The following is a 27,917-nucleotide window of genomic DNA, read 5'->3' as shown; positions in this document are numbered from 1 at the left end:
TCGGCCGATGGTTTTCGTCTGTTGGTCATCAAATGGAATCAGACGTAAAAGAAAGAAAGGCCGGCACCGAAGTCTTGGCAAGCGACATTGCCAGGCCTAGAATGGTCAGACCGGGGGGGTTTATATCCCCGCAAATCGCAGGAGCAACCGGCTCGTCGTCGGGAGTGGCGCCGTTAGACCACTAGTAGGCACAGTACATACAGTACAGTAGGTGCAGTACGTTATCCGTTCGGTACATTATGGAAGGATCTACCAAGTCGGTAGCTCTTACCTTGAGTACCCCGTACTGATTAAACGAGGTCATAAGTGGATAAAAGGACCACCGCGAGCTCGCCAGAAAGACAGATCAGCTGTTTCCTTCCCTCCATTCCTTGAGCTCTCTCCGCTCTCAGCTCTCAGCAGGTCACGGAGCGTCCCATTGCCCGTGGGCGCCCGTCCGATCAACGCGAGGGACCATCCATGGATGTCATGAAAGGGCCGAATGCGGGGTACAGAAGCGCCGGCCCTCTCAGAGCTCAGAACAACCCCCAGCCGAGCACCCCGCTCCCCAGATCCCCTGAGCGCTAGGGCGGGTGCTGTAGCAGGCCGGGGGTGGATGTGACGTAGCGACAGGGTCAACGCTCTTCTCCGCGGGGTCCAAAATAACCGCGACATCTATCGCGAGATGCGCAAAGAAGCTCTGGGAGCTTAAGGCTTGGTCGAACTTTTAACACGTACGCTGATGAGACGGACGAATAGGATACGAGAAAGAAGAGGCAACGGCGGCGGCTCGCGAGCGCTAGTGCGAGCTGCCGAAATGATGCCGTCTCATTAGGCAGTCCGAAGTGAGATGTAGATCGGCGGCCCGAAATGGGGGGGCAGTCGAAGGGGGAAAACGGGCAGCTAGCTGTCTGCGGTTAGCTCTCCTCGGACTGCGCCGATATGGATCTGCAGCGATCAGGGCAAGCACACGGGTGCGGAATATTTCGCGCTGATGATAATAAACACATCATTCACCCGTAAAACCAATGGGCCAGAATGTAAAGAAATTATACGAAACTGGCTAATAGGATAGGTAGGTCGCTCCTCGCCTATGCCGGTCTTCTTTGAGGATCGGACAACAAGTCAAGTGGCCAGCCAGGGTCTGCTTGTTTGGCCACTCGAAAATAGACGGGAGCAACCCGCCGCTAACTTTCGCTCCTTTTAACACAAACTTCTAAGGTTGTTCTCTCAAGCAGTACTCCATGTGGACTCGATATCAGCTGCTTAGCCACTTGCTTATGACGAGCATGACGGTCACATCGAGAGAAGACATGGAAGTTGTTACCCATCAAGCACTACGCCAAATTACAACACCATCCAAAGCTGGCGAGAAGTCAAAGATTTTCAAGGTAAAAATTCAATTCAGATTCCTCCACTCCAACCTATCCGAAAGCTATGCACATGACGAGAACGACAGTTTGTGCAATAATAAACCAATGCCTTCCTCCCAAGAAATACCTCTTCAACTAATGCACCGATAGAAAGCGTTGCCAGAGACCCAAGACTTCAACCACCCCGACGAAACAAAGTAGCGCCGCCTCGCGACTTTGTTTCTTTTTTCTTTTTCCAAAAATGCTGTCATAATCCGTGTCGTTATGCTCATCAACTAGGAACCCTGCCTGCAATACCATAGTGGCTACCTTGTTCCGCCATATATAGACAGTTTGAACAGAAAAAAGCACGCGAAGGGGGGTTTTGCTCGTTGCGGCTCTGTGATCGTCGTGCAACCCCCCTCCCCCCCCCCCCCCCCCCCCCTTCCCGTCTCATTAGTCCGTGTCCATCGAGTCGGGAACTGTTATGGCGACCGTGATCGAAGGGTCTTCGTCTTCTCGTTTGCCGCCATCCGAGACGAACGAACCGTTATTTGCATCTCGCTCTCCTCCTACCAGACCATTTCCGGCGGTGAGCTTGTATTCGCCGCCATCTTGGTGCTCAATGATCCCTTCCTCAAGCGCCCACTTCGCCAGCAGGCGATCTACCACCATCCTCCCCGCCTCGCCTTTCTCCATATGCCGTCCCACATGCTCGGTCCATTCGTCCCACGACCCGGGACCTTCAAAAACGCTCTGGCAGTCCGGCTTCGGGCAGGCCGAGCGTTGCGGCGGTTGTCTTCGTGTTACGAGACAGGATGATTGCATCTCTTTCACCCGAGTCTCCCACTCGGCCTGCATTTTGCTGTCACCTTTGTTCAACGCCTTTTTGATGGCAAACGGCGCATGCATCCGGCGCAAGTGCTGCGTAAACAGGTCTTTTCTGTTAAATTCATTCCCCTTGCCGTCCGCGCTGCTCTGGGGACATGACGAACAACGGTAATACTGCAAGCACAGGTGTTGGGAGGCGATGTGCCGTTTCCATTCGTTTTTGGACCCGAACGTGCTTGTACACCCGGCAAACGAAAAGGCGCAGGGAAAGGGCCTTGTATGGGCAGCCGCGATATGCTTCCGCAACGACGACGAATCCTTGAACGGGGCGTGGCTACAGTGGCCGCAGCGAGTCTCTTGTTTTGGCGTTTGTTTCTGAAGCGGTCTCCTAGCCTTTGGCTTGGTCGAGGGAGTGTTGTACTCGCTGCCAAAGTGGGCATCCTCGACACTTGACTCGTTTGCCTCGGGCGAAGAACCAGGATCGTCAACGTGCCTGACGGCAATGCTATCTCCTACGCGCGTGGTCTGACGGTCCAATGTGGGCGGCGTGTCGTCGCTCAGATGCCGTACATGACTTAGCGCCTTTAGTTGCTCCGCGGCCTCTTGCATCTCGGCTGTTTCTTCCACCTCATCCTTCGGATTCACAACTGGAGTTTGATCTGGACTCGCTTGGACTACGGGGGCTGGTGCTGGTGCATCTGATGTCACTACAGAGACAGCGAGAGGTTCCGGCCGCCTTGGCGTCTCGTGCGCAAGAGGAGGGGCGTACTGGGCGGCACTGGAATTTTCACGCCGATTGACAGACGAGCCACCCGCAGCCGCCGCCTCCCGCGCCTCCAGGAGGATGCGGCCATCCTGAACTTCTTTTGACGCCGGGGAACTATGCGACGCCGAGTTAACGAGCCTTTGGTAGAGATGTGTCAAGTTATGAGACCCAATGTATCCCAAAAAGCAGCAGACTTTGTCGTGCTGGACAATGTTCCAAATTGACTGCGGCATTGAAATCAGCAGCATGGTAGGGGGGCCCAAGAACATTCCCTCCACGGTGATGTCAGATGCGGTGCTCGGCTTGTTGTGAAGCCACTGGTTGAAGAAGGTCATGTCAGGGCTTGCATCTCCGACGAATGTTGTGCACACAATGACTCTTTGCTGATCGAAAGTCAAGCCCACCACGTCCTCGGGGTTGAGGGGTCTGTCTTCACGGCTTGATTTCCACGAATTTTGGGCATCCGCTTCTGCAGACTGGGGAGGCGACTGGAGCTGAGTGGCTTTGGACTCTAATGGGGCTAGGATTATTCCATGACCTTTGGCAGGAGTCAGGGTGAAGAAGGCCGGGGATCTTTCAGGGGCAGCGCCCGACTTGCCACCTCCATTGGGTAACCTTGAGAGAGCCTGCACTTTTTCGCGGAGCCTCTGCTCCTTGAGTTCGCTGTGTAGTTTGTGCACGCTGAATGGCTGACTAGAAGTACCGAGCTTGTTGAGCGTTTCGACCAGGCTTGCGGTGAAGGAACTGGGGCCGGGGTCTGCCGAGGTCTGTTCGGGCGTGTACGCGGCGATGGCCTGCTTTGCGCCGTGACTCCCAGCCATGGGGGTGTCTGGCACGGCGCAGGAGTCAAGCAAGAGCAAGATCTCGGACTGCGCATCCTCAAAAAGACAGCGAACACCGTCCCATTTCAGTTTAGCCGCATCTTCCCGAGGATTGCTGTTTGTGAACTGGTCAGCGGTGGGAGGCGCATGGCCACACAGGGAGCTTGGGTTTCACCTACCACGCCCAGTAGAGCTGGTTATCGGGGCCGACATAGCCGTGGCCGGCATAGTATATGATCAAGAGATGGTCCGGACAGGCATTTTCGAGAAAAGACGCCATCTGAACGCCGAGCTTGATGCTGGGGTTGGGGACGGTAGGGATTGTCCACCGGTCCGTGTGGTAATTGTAACGCTCGCGAAACACCTTCTCGAGGGCCAGCAGGTCCTTCTCGACCGACCTATCTTCCTCCCACCGCAACATGAGCACCGAGACCCCGGTGTGCTGGGGCTTCAGCGTCTGCTGGTAGATGTGCATGGCGACATCCTGCAGATGCCTGGCGAAGGCCTCGAAGTCATGGCGCTGCGCGATCGGTTCGGGCGCCGCGTAGTGGAGCGGAGCATGCTGCAACTTGAATCTGTCAGTACAAAGCGGCGGTGAGGCGGCGGCCGGAGCAATGGCGACGGCGGCAACAGCGACGACGACAATTAACCTACCTGGTCCTGAGCAAAGGCCGGCGCAGAAGGCTGGGCCTGGTGCTGCTGCGCCGGTGGGTGCGGAAGGGGGTGAGGGTGAAGCGTTGAGGCCGGAGGAGGGTCAGGGACTTTCGGCGCCAGTCTCCTCCGCTTTGACGAGGGTTCCATGGCCGAGATAGGTCGGATGGGAGATCGCGCCTCTTGTACGTTGCACTGTCAGGGCGCAAGCAGAGGCACTCGAGGCCGCAAGAACGAGGCTCGACGGCTCGACACCGGGTACGGGCGGGCTGCGAGGCCGGGCAGATCGCTCGGATGGGCGCAGGCGGTGTCGAATTGAGGTCAACAATGCGCAAGAACCGAAGGAGACGGCCGAGTGGGCAAGCGAGAGGTGAGGCCGCAGTGGATGGGGGGGGGAGGGCAGTACCACCCACTCACGGGAGGCAGCTAAGTAAGGCTGTGCTGGGCTGGCTGGCAGAAATCCGCTCGGCTCTGGAATTAGCCTTGTGGCCACACCAATGAAGCGACGGGATTGGCTGGCCACAGCGTACCTTGGAAACTCGGGCTGCTGGACTTCTGCGAGACAGTGTAGCCGGCAGGGAGGGGGAGCGGGGCAGACACAGTGCTCAACCACTCAGAAGCTCGGAATTGACGGCGCACGAGCCATGTGTGGGGCGCACCTGGCCTGGAAAGCCAGATTCCCCTCCAAAGACCGAGGGCGGCTTCTATTTGCGCTCTCAACTCTTGTGCTGGCCCCATCTGTTCCATTCCATTTTCCACGTCGAATCGATTCAACCAGCCAGGTTGCAGCTGGACGGCCATGGTTGCACCTCCACGTCGCCTCCTGGTGACCATATTGCGCAAGCCTGTTTCGCACTGCTATTCCCGACCCTGCCAGCGGCTGCGAAGTCGCCGTTCTTCTTCAGGCCGGTCTACGAATACCTAGTGCAGTCATGCCTTCTTCAAGTCTAAGGACTTTAGAAGAGGAAGAAGTTGAACTTAGTCTAAGCTACTAAAATCTAAGGGCGTCGAGTACAATACAGTACTCCGCACGTACCAAGAAAATAAAAACTGGACAAGACTCTTCCTTGCCCGCCCTTGCTTTACCTCGGTGTCAATTGATGGTGACGAGGATAATCGTTGGTGCTGTACAGGTGGGAGGGTCTCTTTTCCTTTCACTGCATGCGTCTCTGCCCAACCCTTTGCGTTCGCTCGGCGCAATGTTTCTCGTCCTGCACCGTCTTTTCCTTGACTGGCACAACCTCGACTGCTCGCCTCTGATTCGCCTTGTGCTCGGGCTGGCGAATCAGAGCCGGGCAATGGACATGCACGACAAGGCCAGATTCTGCCAGCACTGCGGACGGCGCTTGCTCCCATTGGAGCCATCAGCCTTCTGCAGAACGAGCGGCCTGCACGATGTGATTCGCAAGTCAGCCGTTCCGCAACCCGGCTTATCGAGCACCAGATGTCCGTTCACCAGGCAAGTCGACTTCTTTTTTTTCGCGCATATCTGCTCCCCCATTCTTGCTAGCTTTGGCCCTTTGGAGGAGCGAGTGCATCCATCCAGCCAAGTTCCTTTTTTCGGCCAAGTTGCGCTCCGTATTTTGCACCACTCGCAGCACACACAGCCTCTTTGGTCTCAACATAATCCCCCTTTCAGCATGGAAGGATTCGGGGCCAGTTCTTGCTTCGTTCTTTGGTGCTGGCAGTCAATGTCACTGAACATTGGCAACATGCTGCTCCCATTCTTGTCCACTTCGGACATTTGTCAAGGAAACACCAAAACAATTGGTGTCATCTATGAAGCTACCTAGACGGATATTTAAGCGCAGTTCGCTTTTAGCATAAGGAATAATTTGAGTTCGTCATACAGAAATAAAAGAATACGGGCACTAGCCACATTTACATTGCCGTCTTGACAAGAGTTGGCCTCTGCCTCAACAGCAGTTGTCGTGTTTGGATTGTGAGCGTATCGGGTCCCCGGATTGACGCCGTGATACTCGATCGCGGCAGACATCCGTCCGTCTACACCGGCTCATTGACAAGCCCTTGGCTGCCAAGGCCATCGGCATCGCCATGCTCGCCCATCCCTCCAGCCTCTAGCCGTTCTATTGCGCGATTGACCTCGTTTTCCCAGTTGCTCATGCCGACAATGACCCACTCAAAGACGCCCACCAGGTACAGCGCAACACACTGTCCCACCCACAGACCCGAAAGACCCCAGCCGTTGAAGGCCAGGTAGATTCCCCCGGGCAGCGCGCCGCAATAATAGCTGACCAAGTTCACCAGGGCGCCAACCCATTGGCGTCCCATGCCACGCAAGGCGCCACCGCAGGATCCGTTCAGGCCGTCGGCGATCTGGAACAGGGCCACAAAAGGCATGACATCGGCCACGAGCCGCACTACGCGCTCGTCATCATTGAAGATCTTCCCAAAGACGTCCTTGACGCTCATGAGCACAGCTAGGATCAGTGCGCCGGCGATAGTGCTGAGTATGGCAGCTGAGTGCGCGGCGCGGGCAGCCTCTCTAGGCTTGCGGCCCCCCAGCAGATTCCCAAGCCGCGAGGAAGCAGCAACGCCGAGGCCGAAGGGGATCGTGTTGATGATCTGGTCAGCCGTCATAATGACGGACTGCGCAGCAAGGGCGATGGTGCCTAGGCGGCCCGCGGCAAGGGCAACGATTTCGAAAGCCCACCACTCAGTGCCGACATGGACAATGCCTAGCAGGGCAAGGCGGGCAAACGACCAGACGTGAGCGACGGCGCGGCGCGGCGCGAAACCGCCCCAGCACTCGCTGCCGCGAACAAAGACGACGTAGGCCACGAGGAGCAGGAAGGAGCACCAGTACGCTATACCAGTTGCGATGGGAGCCCCGTAGAGACCCAACCCAAGCTTGTGGATGAAGAGCCAGTTAAGAAACGCGTTGAGTGGCGAGGTGATAAGCAAGACGTAGGTCCCCGGGCGGTAAATCTCTGACAGCGCAATGTCAGTATCCAAAAGAGAAAGACGAGGGTTGCTCGCTGACGCGGCGATTGCTGAAGATTGACCAACCCTGTGCCTGCAGATATTTCTTCATGCACTCAAACCACACATAGCCCAGGCCACCAGGGATGAGGTAGCGGAGAAACTGAGCGCTCTGGACGCATATGTACTCCTCTTGGCCAAGGGCCCGGAATACGTGCTCAGAGAATGCCCATATCACAGCGACGACGGCATAAAATGCGGACAGGACTATCAGCCCCCGCTGCAAAAGGATGCCGAGATCATGCTTGTTGGTGGAGCCAGTGAAGCTGCTCGATGCCAGCGTGTCAAGGGCCGTAGTGCCGCCCAGGGCAATGAGCCAAGCCGTGGACATGGCAAACATGTACGAGAAAGCCGCCGTCGCCAACGCCTCCGGGCTGAGGCGTCCGACTATGAGCACCGAGATGGTCTGGAGGGAGTTCTGCAGCGTGTACGCGAGGATTACAGGAATCGACGTTTTCGTGAGGAGCCAGATCTCAGAGAGCCATAGTTGATACTCGGGCAACGTGAAGGCCTCAGAGTCCTCGACAGCGGCCGTATCTGCGGATGAGGGATGTGTCGATGGAGGCTTTGCCAGCAGAGCCGTTCTCTCATGCGGCGGCATGCCGGGAGGCTCTTGGGCCTCTGCATGTTCGTTACCTGTCATTGTTGGACAGACGTGATAACCGCTAAGTATGTTCTGGACGTCATGGACAGCCGCCTGGTTGTACGAGGCCCGAGAAAGGCCAAATATGCCTTTGAGCAGACGCGGTATCGGGGCTCGACCTGAGCCAGGGTTGAGTCAAGTCGACATATTCGCGGACCGGAAACAAGCAGGCTGCGGACAGAGGGCCTAGTACTTATTTGCCGTGTGGACAAGTTGCCACCGCGACTTCGCTGCCCACTTGATGGGGCGGTTGATGGGGACGGCAGGTCCCACGCCCAGCAGTTATAACGCGCTGGCTTTGCAGCAAGCAACGGCGTGAGATAAGGGAAGGAAAGAATGGGGACCACGGCATGCGGGCCCGCAAATTGGAAGCGCCGCTCACGGGTACCATACGGCTCAGCGTATCACTTTCGCAGCTGCCGTAAGATCATCAAAGGGTTCTTCGCCTGCCAATCGTAAGCCCAACGGGAGTTTCTTTCATTCCAAAGTATCGATTAAGACGGATTGCACCGGGGGTCGGTGGCCGAACTCGTCCCAAAGCCGCTAGACATCCCGGGCCGTTAGGCGGGCAAAGATAAGCTTGGGTGTGAAACAGTCTAAAAGCCGCCTCGGCCCCGTTTGGGTTTCTCGGGGCTCTTCCACCGGGAATTTGAGCGGCTCTCTATTCCCGAAGATACGAAGATGATATAAAGAGGCAGCTACCACTAATAGTAGTGAATTCCCGCCGTTGAAGCCCAGACATATGTCTCAGACATGCCGGCCCCCAGCTGGCATTCCATGACTGCTGTGCTCTTAGATGCTAAGGTGCCGCCGCCGACGCTAACACAGACATACATCGATTTCGAGCGGGGCGATCGTAGCACCTGTGGTTCAATGGCACAAGCACATCGCGCGATTTGTGCGAATGAGGGAGAATGCCAACCCCAGAACGAGAGAAGCCCGTTGGTCAGGAGACAGACTTTCGGGGCCCAAAAAAAAATATATGCGGGTACTTTGCGCACGAATGACGATGGATTTTGAATGGCCCGTCTTATCTGAAGCCAATTGAATAACGTAACAAGCACAGAAATCCATCTCTCTTTTCGTCTTGAAAGCAAAAAGAGTTAGTTCATCATCGGGTGCGTGCAGGTGAGACAGACGATGGGCGGCTGCGCGCGCGCGGGCGATGGAGCATAACACCGGAGGGTTCTGCTGCTTCTGTTTTGTTCTGCAAGGGGAAGCTCGCTCGGGGTTTTACGTAAAAAGCCGCGGCGAGGGGAAAGATCTCACTCGTCACGCAGTATCCCGATTCTTGTCGGATTAGGAAACTATTTGAAATGCCTCATGGCTTGGAACAAGACCCGAGGAGTGAAGTTGCACAGATTGAGAAAGGTATTCGGCTAACTGGTGCGGCAATTGACAATACACCGCAGGCCGGCAGATTCGACTCTCTGCGTACTAACGTGCTGCATGAATGGCCATCTATGATATTGTCAAAGCTCACAAGGCTCTGCGCTCCGGCTTTCAGCCTTCAAGGTCGAAATCGAAGCGAGTCTTTGCGGGGAGGGGTTCGGAGAGAGGGCGGGAGGGGTTGATTATGGCATGGATGGCTGAGTGACGTCACCTAGGCATTGCTTCTTTTGGATCAATTGACTTTGGTGGGGAAGCCCCCCTTTCCCCCTTTTTCTGCCCCCTATTTTTTACGCCGTCTCCGACAACAAGGACAGCAAGCAAAGAAGAGGCAGGAAAGAGGCAAAACTCTAAATTTTGATAAACAAACTCGAACTAGATGGTATCGGAACAGCCAGATGGAGAAAGGAGAAACACAAAAACAGCCAAATAAGCCAGAGATAAAGAAAAAAGAGAGAAGAAACAAGAAAAGAATATCCCAGAAGTAACGAAAAGAACCCGTCTTGATGCGCCGTTACATCCCACCCCAACCATCATCATCCAACAGGCAACTCGCTATGCACCCAATTCTATAGAGAAGGAAACCTGAGATCCGCCACAGCCGCGATCACAATCACCACTTTGGCAGCGAAGAGATCCCTGCCCCCCCAAAGTCGTGCCAGCCACCACCACCGCCGCCGCTGCCGCCGATTGACCCGGCCCTCGCCTTGCCCTTGTCTTTCCTAGCCTTTCTCCTGTCCCGCTTCCCGTCGTGCCCACTCCCGCGGCTACTGTTACTCCCGCGACGGCTCCGCTCGCCGCTGCTGCCGTCGCTGCCGCCAGTAGAATTGTCATCGCCGCGCATATCGTCGTCATCATCATCGTCATCACCATCACCACCCTCATCATCAGCGGCAGCGAGCCAGTGCTGCAGGCGCAGGGCGGTATTCATGACGCCGCAGGCAATCTCCCAGTTGTCCATGCCCATCTGCAGCAGGCTGCTGTTGAGCATGGCCCTGACGAAGCGATCGTGCGAGGTTCCCTTGCCGCTTGGGGCGAGCGGCAGTAATAGCCAGTTGAAGACGCCTAGCAGGGAGCGCCACGTGGCTAGCGGGACGCGCCAGGCTGTCGTCCACAGCTGCGCGAAGTCGGCGCCGCTGACCACGGCGCTAAACGGCTGCCGCAACATGATGGCCCGGCTGTATATGAGCGCCGCCAACCGCACAGCCTGGTAGATGAAGTCGGGCTCCTGCTCCTGCTCCGTTGCCGTTGCGGGTGATGACGGCGACGGCGACACGCGGTTGAGGTAGTGTTGTAGGGTTACTACTGCTGCCGCTGTGGGTGGGAGCGAGTGACGCCGGTCCACGTTCGCTGCAGGCGACGGCGCGTGCAGTGACCGCCGGCGGCCGGCCTGCTGCTGCGGCGTGAGCAGGCCTCGGCTGCGGCTGCGGCTGGCCTGGCGCTGGATCGATGGCTGTGAAGGGCTGGTGCCGGCTGGGTTTTGCTGCTCGTCGCCCAGGCCCGGGGCTTCGGGGGTGAAGGCGCGAGAGTCTTGGCCGCCAAACACCGAGCTCGTGGCTGACGATGGGGCAGGCGACGACGGGGCGGGAGCCGCAGCAGAGAGGCGGCGGGCGCGCGGGCCGTCGGGAGGCAGGCTCAGAGTGCGCTCGTAGATCCAGGCCGAGGTGGTGTGCACCTTCTGCAGGTCCTTGGGAGAGGCGTCGTCGGGCAGTGCTAGCACCGTGCCCACGAGGAACCTCATGTCGTCAAGCATCGACGCTACGGCCGGATGGATGTGCAGCGCCTCGTCGCATGACGAAAAGGGCACGAGCGGCGCTACTAGGGGGGTATTCAGGGCAAGACGCAGCGGGATCTGCGAGCTCTCCTGGAACTCGAACTCGCTCCCCCCGCGCAGGAACGGCGGGATCTCAAAGGACAGGGCAATGGAAACGTCAGATCTGAGCAGCTGTGGTCAGATAAATGCCATCCTTGTGGTGGTGGTACGGTTGGTAGAGAGAGATGCACAAGGGGATGTTGGACTAACTTACGTGACTGCAAGCTTGCTAATCAGGCCATGCAGACCCAGAGTGCGGAAGCCGCCGCGGAGCTTGATCATCTCGCGCAGGCCGCGCAGATGGGCACGGAGGTCATTGGTATTACCCCAGTACCACTCGTTAAGGGTGAGCTGGATGACACCCGTGATGCCCTCGTCGCTGGCCGCCGAGCGCGAGGAGCGGAGGTGCTCATTGAGCAGGCCGATTGCGTGGCCCTTATGGCCCATGGCCACAGTACGGTCGATGTGACCAGTCTCGGTCAGGAAGCACGCCGCCGTGTAGATGGCCACATGCACCAGGAGCGGCGACTGCACGCAGTACGGGACGTAGTGCTTCATGTATGCGTTGGCCGCGTCGGGTTTTCCGTCGAGCGACGCCTTGAACTGCGAGATGAGCTTGACGTCTGGCCATTTGTTAGCCTTGTTGGCACCAGAAACCCAAGTGAGCAAAGACCGAAGACACCAATCACGAATGCACATACATACGCTCAAAAGCTCGGTATTCTGCATTGTATGCGGCAGGGGTATGTGGGAGAGTTCCTGGGCAGGACTGGCCATGGGCCACAGAGGGCTGACACCGCTGGGGGGCATCTCAGACGGCATGGCCCACGCATTTGTCTCTGGGTTCCAGCTGTTGCGGTTGCTGCCGCCGGTGTTGGCAAAGTGGTCGGGGACCGGTCGATATGCGCGGAGCATCTGGACGGTTTCGTGGACGGCGTCAGAGTGCAGGTTGCAGTCATCTTCACAGGCAATGATGTATGTCAAGAGGCTGCTCTGCGAGGTGCTCCATGCGTAGTTCTGGGGCGAGACTGAGGCTAGGGGTGACTGGCTCATGAGGTCGAATCCGGACCAGCGTGACATGATCTCGCCCATGTCTCCACCAGGACTGTTGCTGGGCCATGGCGAGAGAGGCGAGGGCTGTCTTGGGGGCTGCAGAGAGAACTGGCTGTTGTCTGCCAGGGACGGGGGGAGAAGTGAGAGTGCAAAGGTGGGCTGGGGCGACCCTCCAACCGCACTGGAGCGTCTAGGGGGGTGGGTGTCGCCGTCGTCAGCAACCTTAGACTCTCAGGAGTGCTTGGGGGAATGGAGGGGCGTCCACATCCATATCCATGCTGCCTACCTGCTGTTCGACTTGTATTCACAAGGCGGCTGCGGAAACCGCCTCGCACAGTTGCTGCATGGCTGGCCTTGGTTACACTATACATTAGGTACGTATTATTAGCATCCAAAACTTCTCGTCTCTTCTTTCTTGCCATACAGATATATCCGTCCTCTGCCAGCCATACCTTTTGTTTCCTCCTCCTGCACTCACCACACGACGTGGTTATTCTCTCAGTACGCGAGGCCCGTGGAACAGGAATATGCAGAGCTTCGGACATTCTTCCGGTCTGCACAACGACGAGAGGTTGACGGAGTATCGATAGGCTTAGTAGTCAGTTGTAGGGCTGACTTATACGTCGTTGAATGCCGCCTGTTTCGCATCCAGATTCAGACTGCTGGCGACAAGGGGAATCAGGCTTGAACATGCAAGTCTTCGGATTTAGCACCCGTTGGGACTAGCGTGGAATGATGTTGCTCAGTAGCGAGCCAGTACTCGGGAGTTGGACGGTCGATCAGGCGGGACGGGATTGCAACTTGAGCCGGTGGGAGTGGAGGGGGGTGGGGTTGTGGAGAGGTGACGAGTATCGAATATCAACAGAAAGAGAGCCGAAATCCTATTTGTATGTCGAAGCCGTTCAGCGCCAGTAACCAACAGTCAACAGTTGGCAAAGTAATGGGAATACCGGGCCTAGACAAGGCATGGGAATCGGGAGGCTTTATCTTCGGCACCTAGTGCTATCCTTTGTGTTTTTTTTGGAACGTGTCCGAAAGGTTGCGAGCTGATGAGGGCGGGAATTGACATCGGGGTAAAGATGGAGAATTCACTGCCGCCGGTTCCTGGCGATTCTATGTCACGACCCCGGTGGTGAGGGCAGTGCTATTAGCCCTTCTTGCTTAAACGCGCTTCTGCGTCTGTGAGTGGTCCATATGAACAAAGGTATTTGATGGCGAATAGGGGGGGGGGGTGTTCGGAGGTGGATAACGTCGAGGTTGGTGTTGGCAACAGCACCGAAGAGTCATCACCACCACTACCGACAACTCTGCAGCACAGTTGTTCCCTGGCACCGAGATGCTAGTTGGATGAATAAAATATCTATTTAGTGCTGGAATCGAGGCGGCGGTCCTGAGAGTCGTCTCAAGGTATCGGGCAGAATTTCTTTGACCTAGAACTTGGCATGTTCTAGAGTCGGGAACCAACAGTTGCCGAGCCTAGAAACGAAGCAAGGACTTTGCGAATGTCCTAGACCTAGACTGGATCGAGCTCGAGCTGGTGCTCAAGTCCTGTGTTTGAGTGTTGAAGATGCTGTCGAGTTCGAACATTACATCCCGATTTGGACACGCAGTGGAGGCTTCGCAGTGCATGCGTACAGAACAGGCCAGTACGGACAGATGGGCCATGGGCCATCTCGTTGCTCTTTCCTCCTCTCCCGCGCAACGTGGCTTGGCCATCCGGAACGGGGTGGGGTGAGGGACGGGATCGACTGAGTGTTTGTCCAAACAGAAGTGGTGGCGTTTTACCTGAAACACACCTTGGTAGCCCTAAACGTGACAGTCGCGGCCGCAGCGGTCAAGAGCCATTAGACCTCAGGGTGTGGCGGCAAGCTTTGGTCCAGCCCTACATCATGATGCAGCACACAACCAGAGCAAAATACGGTATGGTGTGGTTGATGGAGCACACGTGGAGAAGGAGAGCCTGGAACACACCAACGCGATTTGCTGAGTATTGTCCATACGTACTGTCCTGTACATACATACAGCACATGCCGTGTCCACCACTCAGCTACCTCTCCGTGTGCTGAAGTGTGCTGCTATCCAACAGTCCTCCCGAGCCGCGGGTTGGCATTGCATGGCAGGACGGGTGGTAGGGCATTTTGTCGCAATTCTCCGAGGCTGGCGTCTTACGGCCCGAGTCCAAGGCAAACTGCTGACCTTTCATCGCCGGTTTGGAGGCGGATGTCGGGGTAAGGTATGACCTTGAACCAAGAACCTTAAGGTATGTACAGTACCGTATGGACCGTAGGTGTGGCAGTCCAGCAGCACAGGGCTTCACAGGGCTTCCACAGTCGCGGGTGCCAGCCCGCCCAAAGCCCCAGCCCAGGGCTGGCGCCGAGCGGCTGAACGGGGCGGCGCGGGGTGTGGTCACCAAGCGAGCGAACGAACCACGAGCTCAAGGGCCATATATCCGAAAGGCGGCATGCTCAATTGAAACCCAACGGCTAGGTGCTGGCACGACCCGTAGCTCCGTTGTGCAGACAAATCTGTTCATACACATCACCACTTACAAATACATGCACGGGAGCTATGACTTCATGTGCCTTGTCGTACTGCAGGAACCGGGGTGCAGCTTGACAGCATATTGCACCACCGGCCAATGTAAGGTTCCTCACATATCAGTATCCGTACGGAAATGAAGACCTCCAGCTCCCAAGCCTGCGGTGTCTCTTGATTGGCGGGCGGCGCAAAGAAACGCGGAAGATGACGAGAGGCAGTGCTTGTCTGCCACCCCACGAATGCATCTAAGGTAGGCAAGGAGGGAAAAAAGAAAGAAACACGCGTGAAAAGCCGCTTGACAGCGCGCGCTGAGCTTATGGCTATTTACCATGATCTATACTAGCAGAAGACCGAATAAATGCTCACGCTTTTCGGCGTATTCGCACTCAAGGCTCGGGGCCCGGGCTCCGTTGCCGTTCCAAACGGGACCCGTATCCGTGTTTACTGTACGGAATGTGTACCCCCTTTTCTGTTTGTCAAAATAGAGTTGGGTTTACCCGGTTGAGCAGGCAAAGCGTTGCGGTTTGATGGACCGCGTTCTAGACGACTGCAATGTGACGTATTGATCTGGGTTATGCACGGAGAAAATCGTTCCTGGCTGTCCGTACGGTAAGATATCCCACTCGGTGCTACGTGCTCCCTACTAGCTCAAAAGAAGCGGAAACCATTCCAACTGGGAAAAGCATGGACGGCAGTCAGCTACCCTCTCTAACTCCACACTTTGACCCAACCGCTTGGGTTCCAGCTTCTCGGCGGGTTCGTAGGGCTCTCTTGTCACATGATAGCAAGACTGCCAGCCTATCAACAGCCATTTGACAAGCGAGCCCAATAAGCAGCACGCGGCAAGGTGAGCTGACCAGACCCCTGCCACATCAGGGCTGACTGTCGTCCTGACTCCAGTTCGCCTGACTCAGGGCTCAAGAATGCCTCAGCTGGAAACCAGCACTGGGGCCGAGGCGAGATGAATTGTGAGAAGCATTACGGAGTATCAACGCAAAAAAAGGAATTCCCATTCAGACTCAATCGCTATTCGTCGCCCCAAGCCAGCCTTGTGCTAAATTTGGCCCCAAGAATAATAGTATCCACAACCATCGTACATAGTATAGCCCCCCTCCCCCTTGCCATTGCGATATTTCACAAGTTACATGTCTCATAGTCTCATAAACCGGGTTGTGTCTCATCATATGCATAGCAACCATGTTTCATGACTGGTTGTATGTTCTCCGTCCCATCACCTCACTGCCACCGCGTACATGCAAGCTAACCGGGTGCTTGCGCTTTGTTTTAAAGCTACCTGCCACTGTAGTTCGGCTTTCTCGCCAGGTTAACAGCCGGAGGCGCATCTTCGTCGAGGGGATAGGGCAGAGGAGCCCCAGAGCCCCGGCCCGCACCCGACTGGTTATCGGACGAGAGAGGGGTTTTGGGTGGCAGCGGCGGAGGTCCGACACGTGGTGGGTATGATCCCTGGTTCTGCCAGTTTGCCGACAGGTCTGGAAATCGCCTGGGATAGCTGTCTGGGCTCGTTACTGGGCTTGTAGTATTCTCTGCCCCCGATGCACGATACTGTGCTGGCGTTGGCGCATTCACTACAAGACGGTCCGCATCGTCAGGCTGTTCCATTTCAGTCCGGGCGCTCGCCATCCCAGCCAAAGGCTTGGCACCACGGCCCGGCGGAGGTTGTGGAGGCGTCCCCGTAGGCGCAGCAATACCACCACGGTGCGGGGACGGTTGGTTACTGCTCCTTTGAGATGGGCGGAGGCGCTCACCCGAGCTCCTCGGCGAGGGTGTGTCAATGCCAGGCACTGGCAACGTGTCGTATCCAGACTCATACGATTGTCGACTTGGTGGCGTATTGTTCTGTGGGGGAAAGGAGGGTATGTCGCCTGGCAGCTCAACCGCCAGGGGCAGTGCTATGTCGGGCGCCGCCTTGCTCATGTCTGGCTGCCACCTCAGCTTGGCGAAGTGGATCTTGGCCAGCTTCGTGGAAGCGCTCTGGACCATTCCTTGTTCCGCGTGTCTCGCTAGGTACCGCCTGGTGTTGGTGCTGATGTCGGCCAGCCGGTGCCACTCATTCATGCCAAACTCGCCCACCCCCACCTCGACATTCAGACGGTAGTAGCTATCGATATTGACGCCGCGCTTCGCCAAATGCTCCTTCTTCATGTATTCGTGGATTGTCTCGCAGCCCTCGATTTTCGCGATCAACTTCCTCCTAGCCTCGGCGAAATCACCCAGGAAGCCTTCATACCACAGCGAAGAATTCGGCTCGCTGTCCTTTGGTCTTTTTCCCGTCCCAATGCTGATAAACACTCCAACGTCACGTCCTGGCCATTCATTGACGACAGCTTCGTCCAGGACGGTGATGGATGGGTTGAAGGTCCCTGCCCCGTCGTCGTGGAAGACAGACTGCCCGATTTGAATGGGCTTGAAGGCGAGACCAATGGCGCAAGTTGCCCGACCAGCTTCCCAAATTCTACACTCAAACTCGGGTGCTGGTTCTCGCCTCGAGTCATAGGAACGCAGCAGAGCCGGCTCTCCGCCTTTCTGAGTGCCCTTATACATGGCGGTTACCGCGCTAGAATTTGTCAGTTGTCATCGAAGGCGCGCAAGAGGTGCAACGTAGAATAAAGCTAACGTTTTAGTTCTGTTTTCTCTCTCGTCGTAGAGACGAGCGTTCGGGTTGCCGGCCCGGGAAGAGAACATTGGCTTCGCGGCCTGCGCCGCAGGGCTTCTGGCACTAAAGCTCACCACACTCGCATTGCTGGAATGTCTCCTTGGGTTTCCCGAGCTTGCGGCGCTTGAGCGAGACACGGCGCTTAATGGGTTCGTGCTCGGGCCGCCTATGCCATCGTTCCCTTCTCGCTCGTCAATCGTGTGCTCTCTGACGCACTCTTTGATGGCATCTTCCAGTTTGGTCGCCTTGAACAGCGTTGACCGATAGGGTATTCCGGCGATAGTCTTGTCCGTCTCAAAGACCATGCGCGTCATGCGCACATAGAGTTCCTTGCATGTCTCAAGATCGAGGCGCAAGCGGCCTAGCATTATGGCAATGAGCCCGCCAGTGCCAGTGCCGACGATTAGGTCGAAGTGATCGCAGGGCTTGGGGATCTCGGATCGACGCGGAGCGCGGCCTTCGATTTCGACAAACGTCCGGTGCATCAGCTCCTGAATAATCAGAAACATGGAATAGCCGCGAACACCTCCTCCATCTGTGTATGAAATGGGGTCAGCAAGAGAGCACTTGTCAGCTGGCCTTCCGGCTGGTGGGAATACGGCGGGTCCTGAAGAGAGTCAGTCGCAATAGTCGCAAATGGCACGCACCGAGCGACAAGATCCGTAAGGGCGGCCCCTTCGTAGTGTCCTTCCGCTTGAGCCCGCTCGACTCCATGATGGCAAGTCAAAATCGTTCCCAGTCGGTTTGTTTGGAGTGTAGCTGTTGCGGGATGCTGTGGAAGTTGAAGCCTGCTCGAGCCTGAGGGATGCCAGCGGTTGGGTGCCTGCGTGCGTGCGACGCGGGGCTCGGCGCAGCTTGGCGGGGTGACTTGGAAGACTAAACTCGAGCTTGCACAGTGACGCAGGAGCTTGGGCCAGATGAGAAGCGATCAACCTTTCATCAGATTGCGAGTCCGCCGCCTTGGCTGGGCTGCCTGACCGTTGACGACAATTAAACTCTAACAATAGCACAGTGTTATCTGATGAAGCAGCAAGGTCTGGTCTCATCACAAATTTTATCCCAAATTCGACCAGTCTTCGGGTTCCCGGGAGAGTGCTGACTGAATGACTCTCAGCGTTGATTACCTACCCTGCCTTCCTGGGTATTCCTCGTGGCTTCCAGGTATTAAACTGTGGCAGTGCCCGGCTCCATACACAGGGGGGCCCTCTGACAGGGATAGGTTTAGTTTTTGGGTGACAGCGCCCTGGGAGAGGCGGGGAACTAGCAATCAAGCAAGTTAGGAACCAGCCGTGGCACCAGCTCCCATCCCGCCAGGGGAGCCAGTGAGCCAGTGCATGGCAGAAATTCCATCGCAAGGTTGATGGATAGTGCTGCCCGTGATGGCGGAATACAACAGGAAAGGTTTGATCTTCCCGCCGTGCCCATCGCCAATCTCACCCTCACCCACCGCGGTGGCTGAATAGCTTCCACATTTGCCTTCACCTATCTGTACCTTCACTCCGTACTGGCTGTTCCCTGCCGCACGTACAGGTATGCACGCCTGTGGCAAGAGGTTCAGCCCAGGCTCGAAGACTTGTTGATGTGCAATACTGTATAGTATAACCCGTATCTGTACTGGTCGGTGGAATTCGGGGTGCTGCTATCGCCAACCTCAGGGAGGCCTCGCAAACGCCGTCCACCTGCCGAGAGATTGAGTGTGGCTGAGGCACGCCAAGTGTCCGATGACGCAGTGAGCATCAGTCGGGCAGTCAGCGGCGGCGAGAAGATAATTCGGGGATATTCCAATTCCGTGCTGTGACTTCATTCTTAGCCTTTGGAAGAAAGAACTGAAGATTTCCATCATCACCAAACATCGGGGTTGTCAAAAGGAGAAAACAGTCTTCTTACAGTGTAACGCCATGTTCAAAGGTGGAAACTCCGCATCACGCATAAGTAGCCCGGCGGTGGTGAAGGACAATTCCATCACTTCAGTGCGTGCCTCTTTGTGCAACGCGACTGGCTTGCTCACTGTTGGCGCAAAAATGGACTACGTCATAGCTGCACACACGGACAGCAATTGTTAGTCCAGGACACACCTGCCTTCATTATCTACACAATAAATAAACAAAAATTATTAGCACCTCAGGTATCCCCCACCAGGGCGTGGCAGGAACCGGATACTCATCATCATACTGACCGTCGCCCGAGACGGTGTAATCGACAATGTTCTTGTCGTGCTTTGGGTCTGGCCGCCGTCAGAGGTCTGACGAGGAGCAGCCGCTCCTTCCTCAATATGACGACGACACGTCGCTGCAGAGGCGTCTGCATGAGAAATTACACACGTACCAAATGCTACGGGCCTTGTCTAAGGGTTTCATGCCATCCAACGAGCAGGCCATTGTCAATCTCCGCACTCTGCTTTCGGCAGACATCCTCAACCCAGATAACGACGAGCTGAGCGACTCGGGCCAGGCCCTCGCGCATTACACCAAACAGTTGATAACTCAGCTCGTTGGGCTTCTGCAGCACAAGAACAACAATGATCAGATCCAGGACTTTTTCTGGTTCCTCGCCAAAGCGAGGCTCTCCGTTGACATGGAGCACATTGCCGAGCGCGCAGGCAAGGCAAAGGCAAAGGCCGATACAGCTGCTGGTATGTCTTATAAAAGGCGCTGTCTACTATTGGCCCAGTGACAAAACACTAACATAGACCTAGCCTACAAGAGCCTCCAGACTGTTGGCTCGCTGCTTCTTACCAATTCTGACTTCCGCCTGTTTCTCTCGGATCTTAATGTTGTCTCTCGTGAGGTGTTCAAGGACACTGCGTTCGCCTTGTCTGAGGCAGCCAAAGACACTGGCAAGCGTTTGGAGCCATCGCAGTCCGAGCAGGATGCGGTGAAGGAGCCCGGAAACGAATCGCAGATCAAGCCGACTCAGCAAGACCTTTCAGAGCAGGTCTCGGAGGTTCAAAATGCTTTGACCGACGGCGCATTGACTGTGGTGAAAGGGGCAGAAGACAGTATCGCAAGCAAACTCGAGGGCCAAGAGAAGGACACAATGCTTCAACGTTTGAAGCAGGCTGTGCTGAAACTCCGACAGCGTAGAGACTATTCGGATTCGGTTTCCACCTTGTCGCTACTTCTAAAACGCTACGCCATGGTGTACTCGCGCATCGCTCGTGACACACTGCAGGCCGCCGACGAGGATGTCGATCGCAACCCCGAGACAGACCGGGCTTTGTGGAACTTTTGGATCTTCGTCAAATCGTTTGGCGAGCCCAAGGAATGGGAGGATCTTGAGGCGAGGTTCAACGAGGTCATGGATCACGGCCGGAATGATCCAGAGTTTGAGAGCCTAATTGGCGCGTTGGGGGATGCGACGCAAGAGATGTTTACTGACCCGTCTTTCTTCGACCACGCAGAGCAGCGTTTCCAGGACCTTAGGGAAAAGTCCCGCCAGCTCGTGTCTCGTTCTTCCTTGCGCGACAGCATAGACGGCCTGTTTGCCAAAGTGCAGTCTACGTTCTACTCGGTTCTCAATGACAAGGATGTGGCCCGCATCCTCAAGACCACGGCTACCATTAGCAAGATCCTTTCCCCATCGCACCAGTACACCAACACGGACCTGATCACGGATTCCATGAACGTTTTTGTACCGTTGCTCATCCAGTCCATCAACTACATTCCGATCCCACGACTTGAAATTTCTACCCCTGAGATCGACCTTCTGCTGGAGAATCTGATCCTGGAACCTGGCGTAACAGTCAACCACACGTCTTTCTTCCCGTATAAGCTACGGATCGAGACGTACAATGATCTAGAAATCCGCAAGGCCAGGTTTCGGACGGCCTCGGCTGTCAAGAGTTTGGTCAGCATTAAGATAAGCGGACTTTCCATCCGTGCAGAAGAAGTCGGCATTTGGTTCCGTGCGCACTCGGGGCTACTCCGACTAGCCGACGAGGGAATTGCCTCGTTTGAACTCGACGAGAAGGGACTCGACGTTCAGATTGACGTTGAGGTCGGTAAGGACAGGCTCGATAGTATCCTCTCTCTCAGGAGTGTTCGGGTTCATATACACAAGCTCAACTATACCTTGCGCAAGAGCAAGTTCAGCTTTATCGCGTGGATATTGAAGCCGTTCCTGCGGCCCATCATCCGCAAAACACTCGAGGTGCAGATTGCAGCAGCCATTAGTCAGTCCCTGCAATTCGCCAACCGCGAACTTCTCTACGCACGGGAGAGGCTTCGGGCCACTAGAATCGCGGACCCCGACGACCTGCGCACATTTTTCAAGGCCGTCATTGCCAGGCTCGCGCCCCCCAATGACCCTGATCTTTACACCCGGGTCGGCGTCGCCCAGCCTGGCCGAGGCGTATTTGAGGGGGTCTATGCCCCAGGAAGTGTTGTTAAGCTGTGGAACGAAGAAGCCATACAAGCAACGCGGAGAATTCGCGAGAACCAGAGGGACGGTTGGCGGAATGATGTTTTTGATGTACATGCTACATTGCTGGGCTAAGGGGTAGGTTACGGCGGCGGATATAAAACAGTCAGAGACAACAGCCGCACAGAGATTGACATGGTTATGTACCTTGGAAAGGTGTCGATGAGTTTACGAGATATACATATACCCAGTTACTGGAGCTCTCTCCGGGTCTAGAACGCTCACGCCTCCGCTAATTAATATTCTCACATCCTTCAATCGCTGTTCGCTCTTCTTTCCTTTATATCACCCACTCGTTTCACGACTTCTTTCAGGAGTGTTGTTTATGTTATAGTCGTTGCTCGACGTTCAAGTCCCTAATTTCTCCATTTGTAAGAAACAACCGACCTGAAAGTCATTAGACTAGGGCTCATTCCGGATTACGTATAGAACGGAAGTCAAGTGTTTCTAACGGATGGACTACATCAGCTCTTCAATAATTGCCTTCCAAAGGCATTTTCCTCCACACCAGAAAATTGTTCGTATTACTAAAGATATTCCATTCCACACGTCTCAGCAAGAACTATCTTCAACGGCATTAAGATGGTGTAGTTCATGCATTGCGCCACAATGACCTCATCGGTGTGTTTGCTTGGGGTTTTGCGACCAATAGTCGAGAGGCGTCGCCAATTTTGCCGGCCTCTCACAGCTCACCTCCATCAAAACAGGGCTCGCTCCCCAATCCGGCCCTTAGAGTGCGTGCGACAATCCACACTACGCCGTGTGGAAGCAGCCCCTGGTTTGCAACAGCGTTTCTCGAGCCGGCGGTGACGTTGCTGCCACACCTCTTTCTTGCTGGGCGCCGCGAAAATGCCGGGTTGGGCCCTAGTCTAGTCACACTACCACCACCACCACTTGATGAACGAGAGGGAAAGAAGTAGCAAATAGGACACGACGCCGAGCCAAGTTGTGACCAAATCTTGGCCTCGATGTTCTTGATGCCAACGTCGTGTATATAATGTGCCATATTCCCTTGCCACATTTCCCCACACGTAGAATCTCTCTATCCCAATTCTAGCACAAGATTTTCTAGAACCCAGCTTTCACCTCTAACTACCTCTAGCCACCTGGGAGTGTGTGAGAGAGAGAAAGGCTAATCGCCGCCGACACCATGATTTTCACTGACATCTTCTCGATCATCCTCCGCCTTGCGGAGCTGGCCTTTGCGGCCATCGTTGCCGGCGTCGACGGCAGCTACCTGCACGCCCACGAGCACGAGTCGTCGTGGGGGCTCGGCCGCTTCATCTACACCGAGGTGGTTGCCGGGCTTTCGATCCTCCTCGCCATCATCTGGCTCTTCCCCTTCTCCGGCTCCTTCATCCACTGGCCAACAGATCTCGTCATCAGCATCGCCTGGTTTGTCGCCTTTGGTCTCCTGGTCGACTGGCTTAACGGCGCCTGTGGCTATGTCTTGAACTGGGGCAATATTACCATTGACGGCAACCCGAATTCGTGCTCTCAGTGGAAGGCCAGCATTGCCTTTTCCTTTCTCAGCGCCATCTGCTGGCTGGTCAGCGCTATTGTTGGGTAAGTTGCCATGCCTGACCCTCTTGTCAGGTCCAGTGTGTTGTGAGAGGTGAAGTACTGTACAAAAACAGTTTGCTGACCCAAAGAAACAACAGCATCTACTGGGTCCGTCGGCACACAGCCCCCGTTGCCGGCACCACTTATCACCGCCGCCGCTGGTATAGGTCGCGTGTCTAAAACTACGTCGACGTTTCACTAGCTGTCTCTTCCACTGTTGCGACTAGTAGCTTCGCCCATGTTTGGAATTGGGCGTATAAGCAACGCCCTGAAGTGTCATTGATGCCACGGGCCCTTTTTATTTTTTCTCTTCTTTTCCTTTTAATACCCAATGTAGAGTGAGACTGGAGAAATGCGTCATATAATTCACACTTATCCAGCAATAACTTTCGGCGGTGTAAGTAGGAGGAGGAGTTGGTTATTTTTTGTCTCTTCGATACTCTCAACCTTCCCCCAAATTTGCCCTGGAACCTCTTAGATATACCCCTATATTAGCTAGTACTACTACCTATGTAGAAACCGTAGACGGGTCTACTGCAAATATTATATGTCTTATGAAGAAAGGATTCTAAAACACAACTACAGGTGCTGGTGGTTCGAGGCAATTACAATGCTTAGCTAGGCCTTGGACTAGTGACAGATGAGGTCCGGCGTTACTCGCAGACACCACAAAGGGGACAAACGGAATGTATGACTCTCGGCGGATCTGTGCCCGACTTCCATCGGTCTAGAGTTACAAGCTTATCGTGCAATCCGCTCGTGGGCGGTGCGATAAAAGTCATGTCGCTTGCGCGGATTGTTATTGAGGTAGCACACGCACTGCCTTCCTGCTTTGGCCCGGAGGTAGCGTGCATGTGTACAAGGCGGCTACGAGGAGTTGATCCAACTTGAAACTGTCTCTTGCCCGTAAACCAAGCAAGATTCTCGAACCTTCTTCCTACTACCAAGGTGCATTAGCTTTGCGCAAACTTGGTCAATCGACCGACCCCGTCGGAGCTTTTCTCCGGGAGCGAAGGAAGCGAACCCGTGGGTGCCCCGCCGCAAGAAGCAAGGCACGAACGCGGTCGCTGCGAAAAAATACCTACCGGTTTACGTCCAGCACCACTTCTCTCCAAGCGGGTATGGGCAGAGAGCTGTACATGAACATACTTAAAAAAATATTTTTTTGCCATTATTCTATGCCGTGAGTATGATCAGTTGGCTTACGATTTGGCCTCGCTAATTACGAAAAAAGGCTTTGCCCAACGAGGGAGGCCTAAACTTTGGACGACGATGACGTTGATTTGTGGGGTAGTCAGGGGTAGCTTCCGCCACATTCCAGCAGCCTGCGCCTCACAACCCCGCAAGAACGCAACTGATCAGCTCGAGATCAACCGCAAGGTCACTTTCTGTTTAAGCTGCTTTGCAACGCCACCAGCCACAGGGTCCTCATCGGCTCACCTAGAGTGCTATGACGTTCGGTGTAGAGTGCAGTGTAAGTGTCATGAGTTTTAGTGGAGAAGCAACGTCGTTGGATTAGCGCCCTGCTTTTCTGTTTTCGTGCCAACGTGCCCAAGTTGGTTCTGCGGCAGGCCCCAGCATCTACACGTGCACTTTTTTTTCTTGAGCAGTCAGTATTTTCTTGGGTAAAAGGGGCCGTCTGTGGGGTCAGATGATGCAGGAGATCTCTGGGGAGCCCACTCTAGCAAGGAGCCCATTTCGTCGATACTCGATCCGATTGACGTCTCCCAAACCAAATGCCTGTAACTCTATGCAGCCATGACGACAACGAGGTAATGAGCCTTCTACTACCGTCGCGATAGGCTCTACACGGTTTTGCTAAGTCCCAGGCCCGCTACCCATGTACCACGGTACCGTCTGCACCGTCTGCACCCGGTCTTGGCCTGACAAACCATGGCCCTGCAAACGAACCGCAGACGTCACCAAGGCGGTATGTACCCGTAAAGGGCATGGATCCAAGACTGCTATGATGGCACGACAACAATAGAACCGTCTCTCGTCCAGACTCCAGTCCTACGCAAGACGCCTATAAGGGTAGCTTCCACCCGTCATTGTTCACCCAGTATCATCAACCCATACTTCCTCACCAACGACACGTCTACTTGAACACTCACAGCCACACTCATATACATACAAGCATTAACCCAACCACACCATCAACCAACCACCCAACATGTCTGGCATCGTCAACAAGATCAAGGAGGCCGTCCACTCCGACAAGAGCCATAGCGCCCCCGAGGGAACTCAGGGCCCCCACAACAGCCGCGTTGCCAACGCTGCCGACCCCCGCGTCGACTCTGACCGCGACGGCTCTCGCAACATGGGCGCCGCTCGGACAGCTGGCCACGGCGAGTTCGGCAGCAGTGCTGCCTATAGTGGAAGCTCCGGCATGACTTCGGGCACCACTGGCTACAACACCGGCGCTACAGAGGGCTCTCACGGCCCCCATAGCTCCCGTCTGGCCAACGCCGCCGATCCTCGTGTCGACTCTGACCGTGATGGCTCGCGCACTGTCAGCGGAACCGGCAACGCTTTCAGCCCCAACACTGGACGCGGCGAGTTTAACACTGGAAGCACATTTGGCGCCACAGAGGGTTCTGCTCGTCACGCCGGACACGGCAAGTTTGGCAGCGGAAACACGTTTGACACATCTGGCACGGTAGAGGGTGCCCGCGGTCCTCACAACTCCCGCATCGCGAACGCTATGGATCCCCGCGTCGACTCGGATCGTGACGGCTCGCGCACTGTCGGCGGGACTGGTAGTAACTACAATAGCCCCAATACCGGCAGCACCTTCAGCCCCAACACTGGCGGCAACACCTTCAGCCCTAACACCGGCAGCAGCACTTTCAACCCCAGCCATAACGCTGGCTCCGGCGTCACCGGCATGGCTGGCACACACGGCCAGCCGACCGGTACGCACAGCAGCCGTTTCGCCAGTGCCGCCGACCCCCGTATCGACTTTGACCACGACGGCCGCGCCGGCGTGGGCTCCAGCGCTCCAGGCCCAGCACCCAACACTGCTGGCCCCCACAAGAGCGACATGATGAACAAGATGGATCCTCGCGTCGACTCCGACCTCGATGGTAGCAAGACTGTCGGCGGTAACAACACCTACCAGTAAGTAAGTAATTTAACGTGAAGCCTTCGTGGACGACCAGTAGCTAACTACTGGCACCTATAGATCAGGAACTAGATACTTGAACAAGGACCCCACGGATGCCGCCCAAGTCCCTCCGTCGGTGCTTCAGCGCCACATTGGGGGGCCCTTGATCGCGCATAACGACACCCGCCATCATCGCGAGAGGCGGAATAGCGTCAAGACCCATCAGGAGACATTCAGCGGAATCTAAACGTCTTGTTCCCGGGGGTAAACGTATGAATGTATTATGACCTATTTGTACTACTAGTTCAGCAGTCTCTTTTCTCTATTAAAGATTGGAGGATGTTGATACCAGTGCTATGCACGCCTGATCCTAGGAGATAGTCCTAACACAAGAGGACAAAGAAATGACACAGCATTATATCATAACTTATGACATCCGCGTGAAAATATTCTTTGTTTCCGGTGCGGAATTGGGCCCTGTACGAGACTGGCATTCGCATTCGATCTTCTGCTTTTAGAGTGGTCGTCGTCGTCACGAACATAGATCATCCACCCAGGTAATAGTGCTTCCTCTCCCTACCTTCTTCAACCTCTCCCAGATTAGATCAAATCGGTTTAATTATCAGATGTAATTACATCCCCTCGGACTCCGAGCTTAACAATTGGCCTTTCCCTCTTCCGTGTATTTATTTCTGCAGGGTGCATACTTATTAGTTAGAGGACCGGAATCTGTGACTCTAGTTTAGGTTCGTCTTCGTTCTGCACCCCTTTTTCGGGCTTGGTTTCTAGAAGCTGGGTGGGCTAATTGCCGGCTTAGATGGTCGAGACGGGGCTAATTAAATGTAGCCAAATCTCAACCCTCCGGAGGACGAACTACCCGCACGGAGTATTCCGTATCTTTACTCTGTTCAAGGGAAAGTAGTTTCGCGCCTTCGCGTCGATCACATCTGCATATGGAATAGATACGTCTGGAACTCGGGAATCTGGATAGTCACGCCATATCCACTTTTCGCCATCCTGTCCTCGATTTTCCAACAAGACATGACTACCCCGGTGAAAGCCATTTCGTTGGTGCAATTCCAGCGGCAATTGGCTTATGCTGGTTTTCCTCGGCTGTGGAATTGGCACAGCCTGGCAGGGCTGTGGGAAAAAAGAGAAGACCGGCTTCTTCTTCGGGGCGTCAGGGGAGGGTTTTGTGCGTCTGGCCCCCGCTTGTGAACCCCGGACGCCGGTTCACACGGATTCCCTTTTTTTATCTATTCTCAATATGGTTTGGAACTGCCTATCTGGTTGGTTGGAGCTGCAAGTGCTGCTTG

The 27,917-nt window shown here is 55.4% G+C and overlaps 9 protein-coding genes across 9 annotated transcripts; 5 read left to right on the top strand and 4 right to left on the bottom strand.

Moving 5' to 3' along the window:
* Positions 1-1,771: 1,771 nt before the first annotated feature.
* On the bottom strand, positions 1,772-4,818 carry B0T26DRAFT_849337 (uncharacterized protein). The gene is made up of 3 exons (XM_060447621.1): positions 4,404-4,818; positions 3,929-4,317; positions 1,772-3,864 (listed from the first exon to the last, which is right to left on the bottom strand). The coding sequence occupies exons 1-3, from the start codon at positions 4,548-4,550 to the stop codon at positions 1,788-1,790; spliced, it is 2,613 nt and encodes an 870-aa protein (XP_060301579.1). The 5' UTR covers positions 4,551-4,818; the 3' UTR covers positions 1,772-1,787.
* Positions 4,819-5,367: 549 nt separating this feature from the next.
* B0T26DRAFT_184178 (uncharacterized protein) lies at positions 5,368-6,358 on the top strand. The gene has a single exon (XM_060433634.1). It carries the CDS (start codon positions 5,501-5,503, stop codon positions 6,191-6,193), a length of 693 nt encoding a protein of 230 aa, XP_060301578.1. The 5' UTR covers positions 5,368-5,500; the 3' UTR covers positions 6,194-6,358.
* A 46-nt stretch (positions 6,359-6,404) lies between these two features.
* On the bottom strand, positions 6,405-8,004 carry B0T26DRAFT_638073 (MATE efflux family protein; the record flags this gene model as incomplete). Its single annotated transcript, XM_060436993.1, has 2 exons — positions 6,405-7,351; positions 7,431-8,004. The coding sequence occupies 2 exons, from the start codon at positions 8,002-8,004 to the stop codon at positions 6,405-6,407; spliced, it is 1,521 nt and encodes a 506-aa protein (XP_060301577.1).
* Positions 8,005-9,626: 1,622 nt separating this feature from the next.
* On the bottom strand, positions 9,627-12,301 carry B0T26DRAFT_768424 (uncharacterized protein; the record flags this gene model as incomplete). Its single annotated transcript, XM_060446501.1, has 5 exons — positions 9,627-10,660; positions 10,797-10,859; positions 10,982-11,372; positions 11,463-11,871; positions 11,950-12,301. 5 exons carry the CDS (start codon positions 12,299-12,301, stop codon positions 10,049-10,051), a joined length of 1,827 nt encoding a protein of 608 aa, XP_060301576.1. The 3' UTR covers positions 9,627-10,048.
* Positions 12,302-12,482: 181 nt separating this feature from the next.
* B0T26DRAFT_184141 (uncharacterized protein) lies at positions 12,483-12,928 on the top strand. Its single transcript, XM_060433633.1, has one exon. It carries the CDS (start codon positions 12,551-12,553, stop codon positions 12,875-12,877), a length of 327 nt encoding a protein of 108 aa, XP_060301575.1. The 5' UTR covers positions 12,483-12,550; the 3' UTR covers positions 12,878-12,928.
* Positions 12,929-16,062: 3,134 nt separating this feature from the next.
* Positions 16,063-18,421, bottom strand: B0T26DRAFT_184105 (acyl transferase/acyl hydrolase/lysophospholipase). The gene is made up of 3 exons (XM_060433631.1): positions 18,161-18,421; positions 17,475-18,048; positions 16,063-17,414 (listed from the first exon to the last, which is right to left on the bottom strand). The coding sequence occupies exons 1-3, from the start codon at positions 18,225-18,227 to the stop codon at positions 16,130-16,132; spliced, it is 1,926 nt and encodes a 641-aa protein (XP_060301574.1). The 5' UTR covers positions 18,228-18,421; the 3' UTR covers positions 16,063-16,129.
* A 1,150-nt stretch (positions 18,422-19,571) lies between these two features.
* On the top strand, positions 19,572-22,434 carry B0T26DRAFT_824178 (uncharacterized protein). The gene is made up of 2 exons (XM_060447420.1): positions 19,572-20,145; positions 20,209-22,434. Exons 1-2 carry the CDS (start codon positions 19,716-19,718, stop codon positions 22,005-22,007), a joined length of 2,229 nt encoding a protein of 742 aa, XP_060301573.1. The 5' UTR covers positions 19,572-19,715; the 3' UTR covers positions 22,008-22,434.
* Positions 22,435-23,082: 648 nt separating this feature from the next.
* B0T26DRAFT_849322 (membrane-associating domain-containing protein) lies at positions 23,083-23,675 on the top strand (the record flags this gene model as incomplete). The annotated part of the gene is made up of 2 exons (XM_060447620.1): positions 23,083-23,498; positions 23,594-23,675. 2 exons carry the CDS (start codon positions 23,083-23,085, stop codon positions 23,673-23,675), a joined length of 498 nt encoding a protein of 165 aa, XP_060301572.1.
* A 1,993-nt stretch (positions 23,676-25,668) lies between these two features.
* On the top strand, positions 25,669-26,848 carry B0T26DRAFT_637976 (uncharacterized protein; the record flags this gene model as incomplete). The annotated part of the gene is made up of 2 exons (XM_060436978.1): positions 25,669-26,615; positions 26,680-26,848. 2 exons carry the CDS (start codon positions 25,669-25,671, stop codon positions 26,846-26,848), a joined length of 1,116 nt encoding a protein of 371 aa, XP_060301571.1.
* Between the last annotated feature and the right edge of the window lie 1,069 nt (positions 26,849-27,917).

This window comes from Lasiosphaeria miniovina (assembly GCF_030549165.1).
Source record: "Lasiosphaeria miniovina strain SMH2392-1A chromosome Unknown B0T26scaffold_2, whole genome shotgun sequence".
Classification (NCBI taxonomy): domain Eukaryota; kingdom Fungi; phylum Ascomycota; class Sordariomycetes; order Sordariales; family Lasiosphaeriaceae; genus Lasiosphaeria; species Lasiosphaeria miniovina.
The sequence above is the reverse complement of the archived record's forward strand: the minus strand, read 5'-3'. Positions and strand labels throughout refer to the sequence as shown.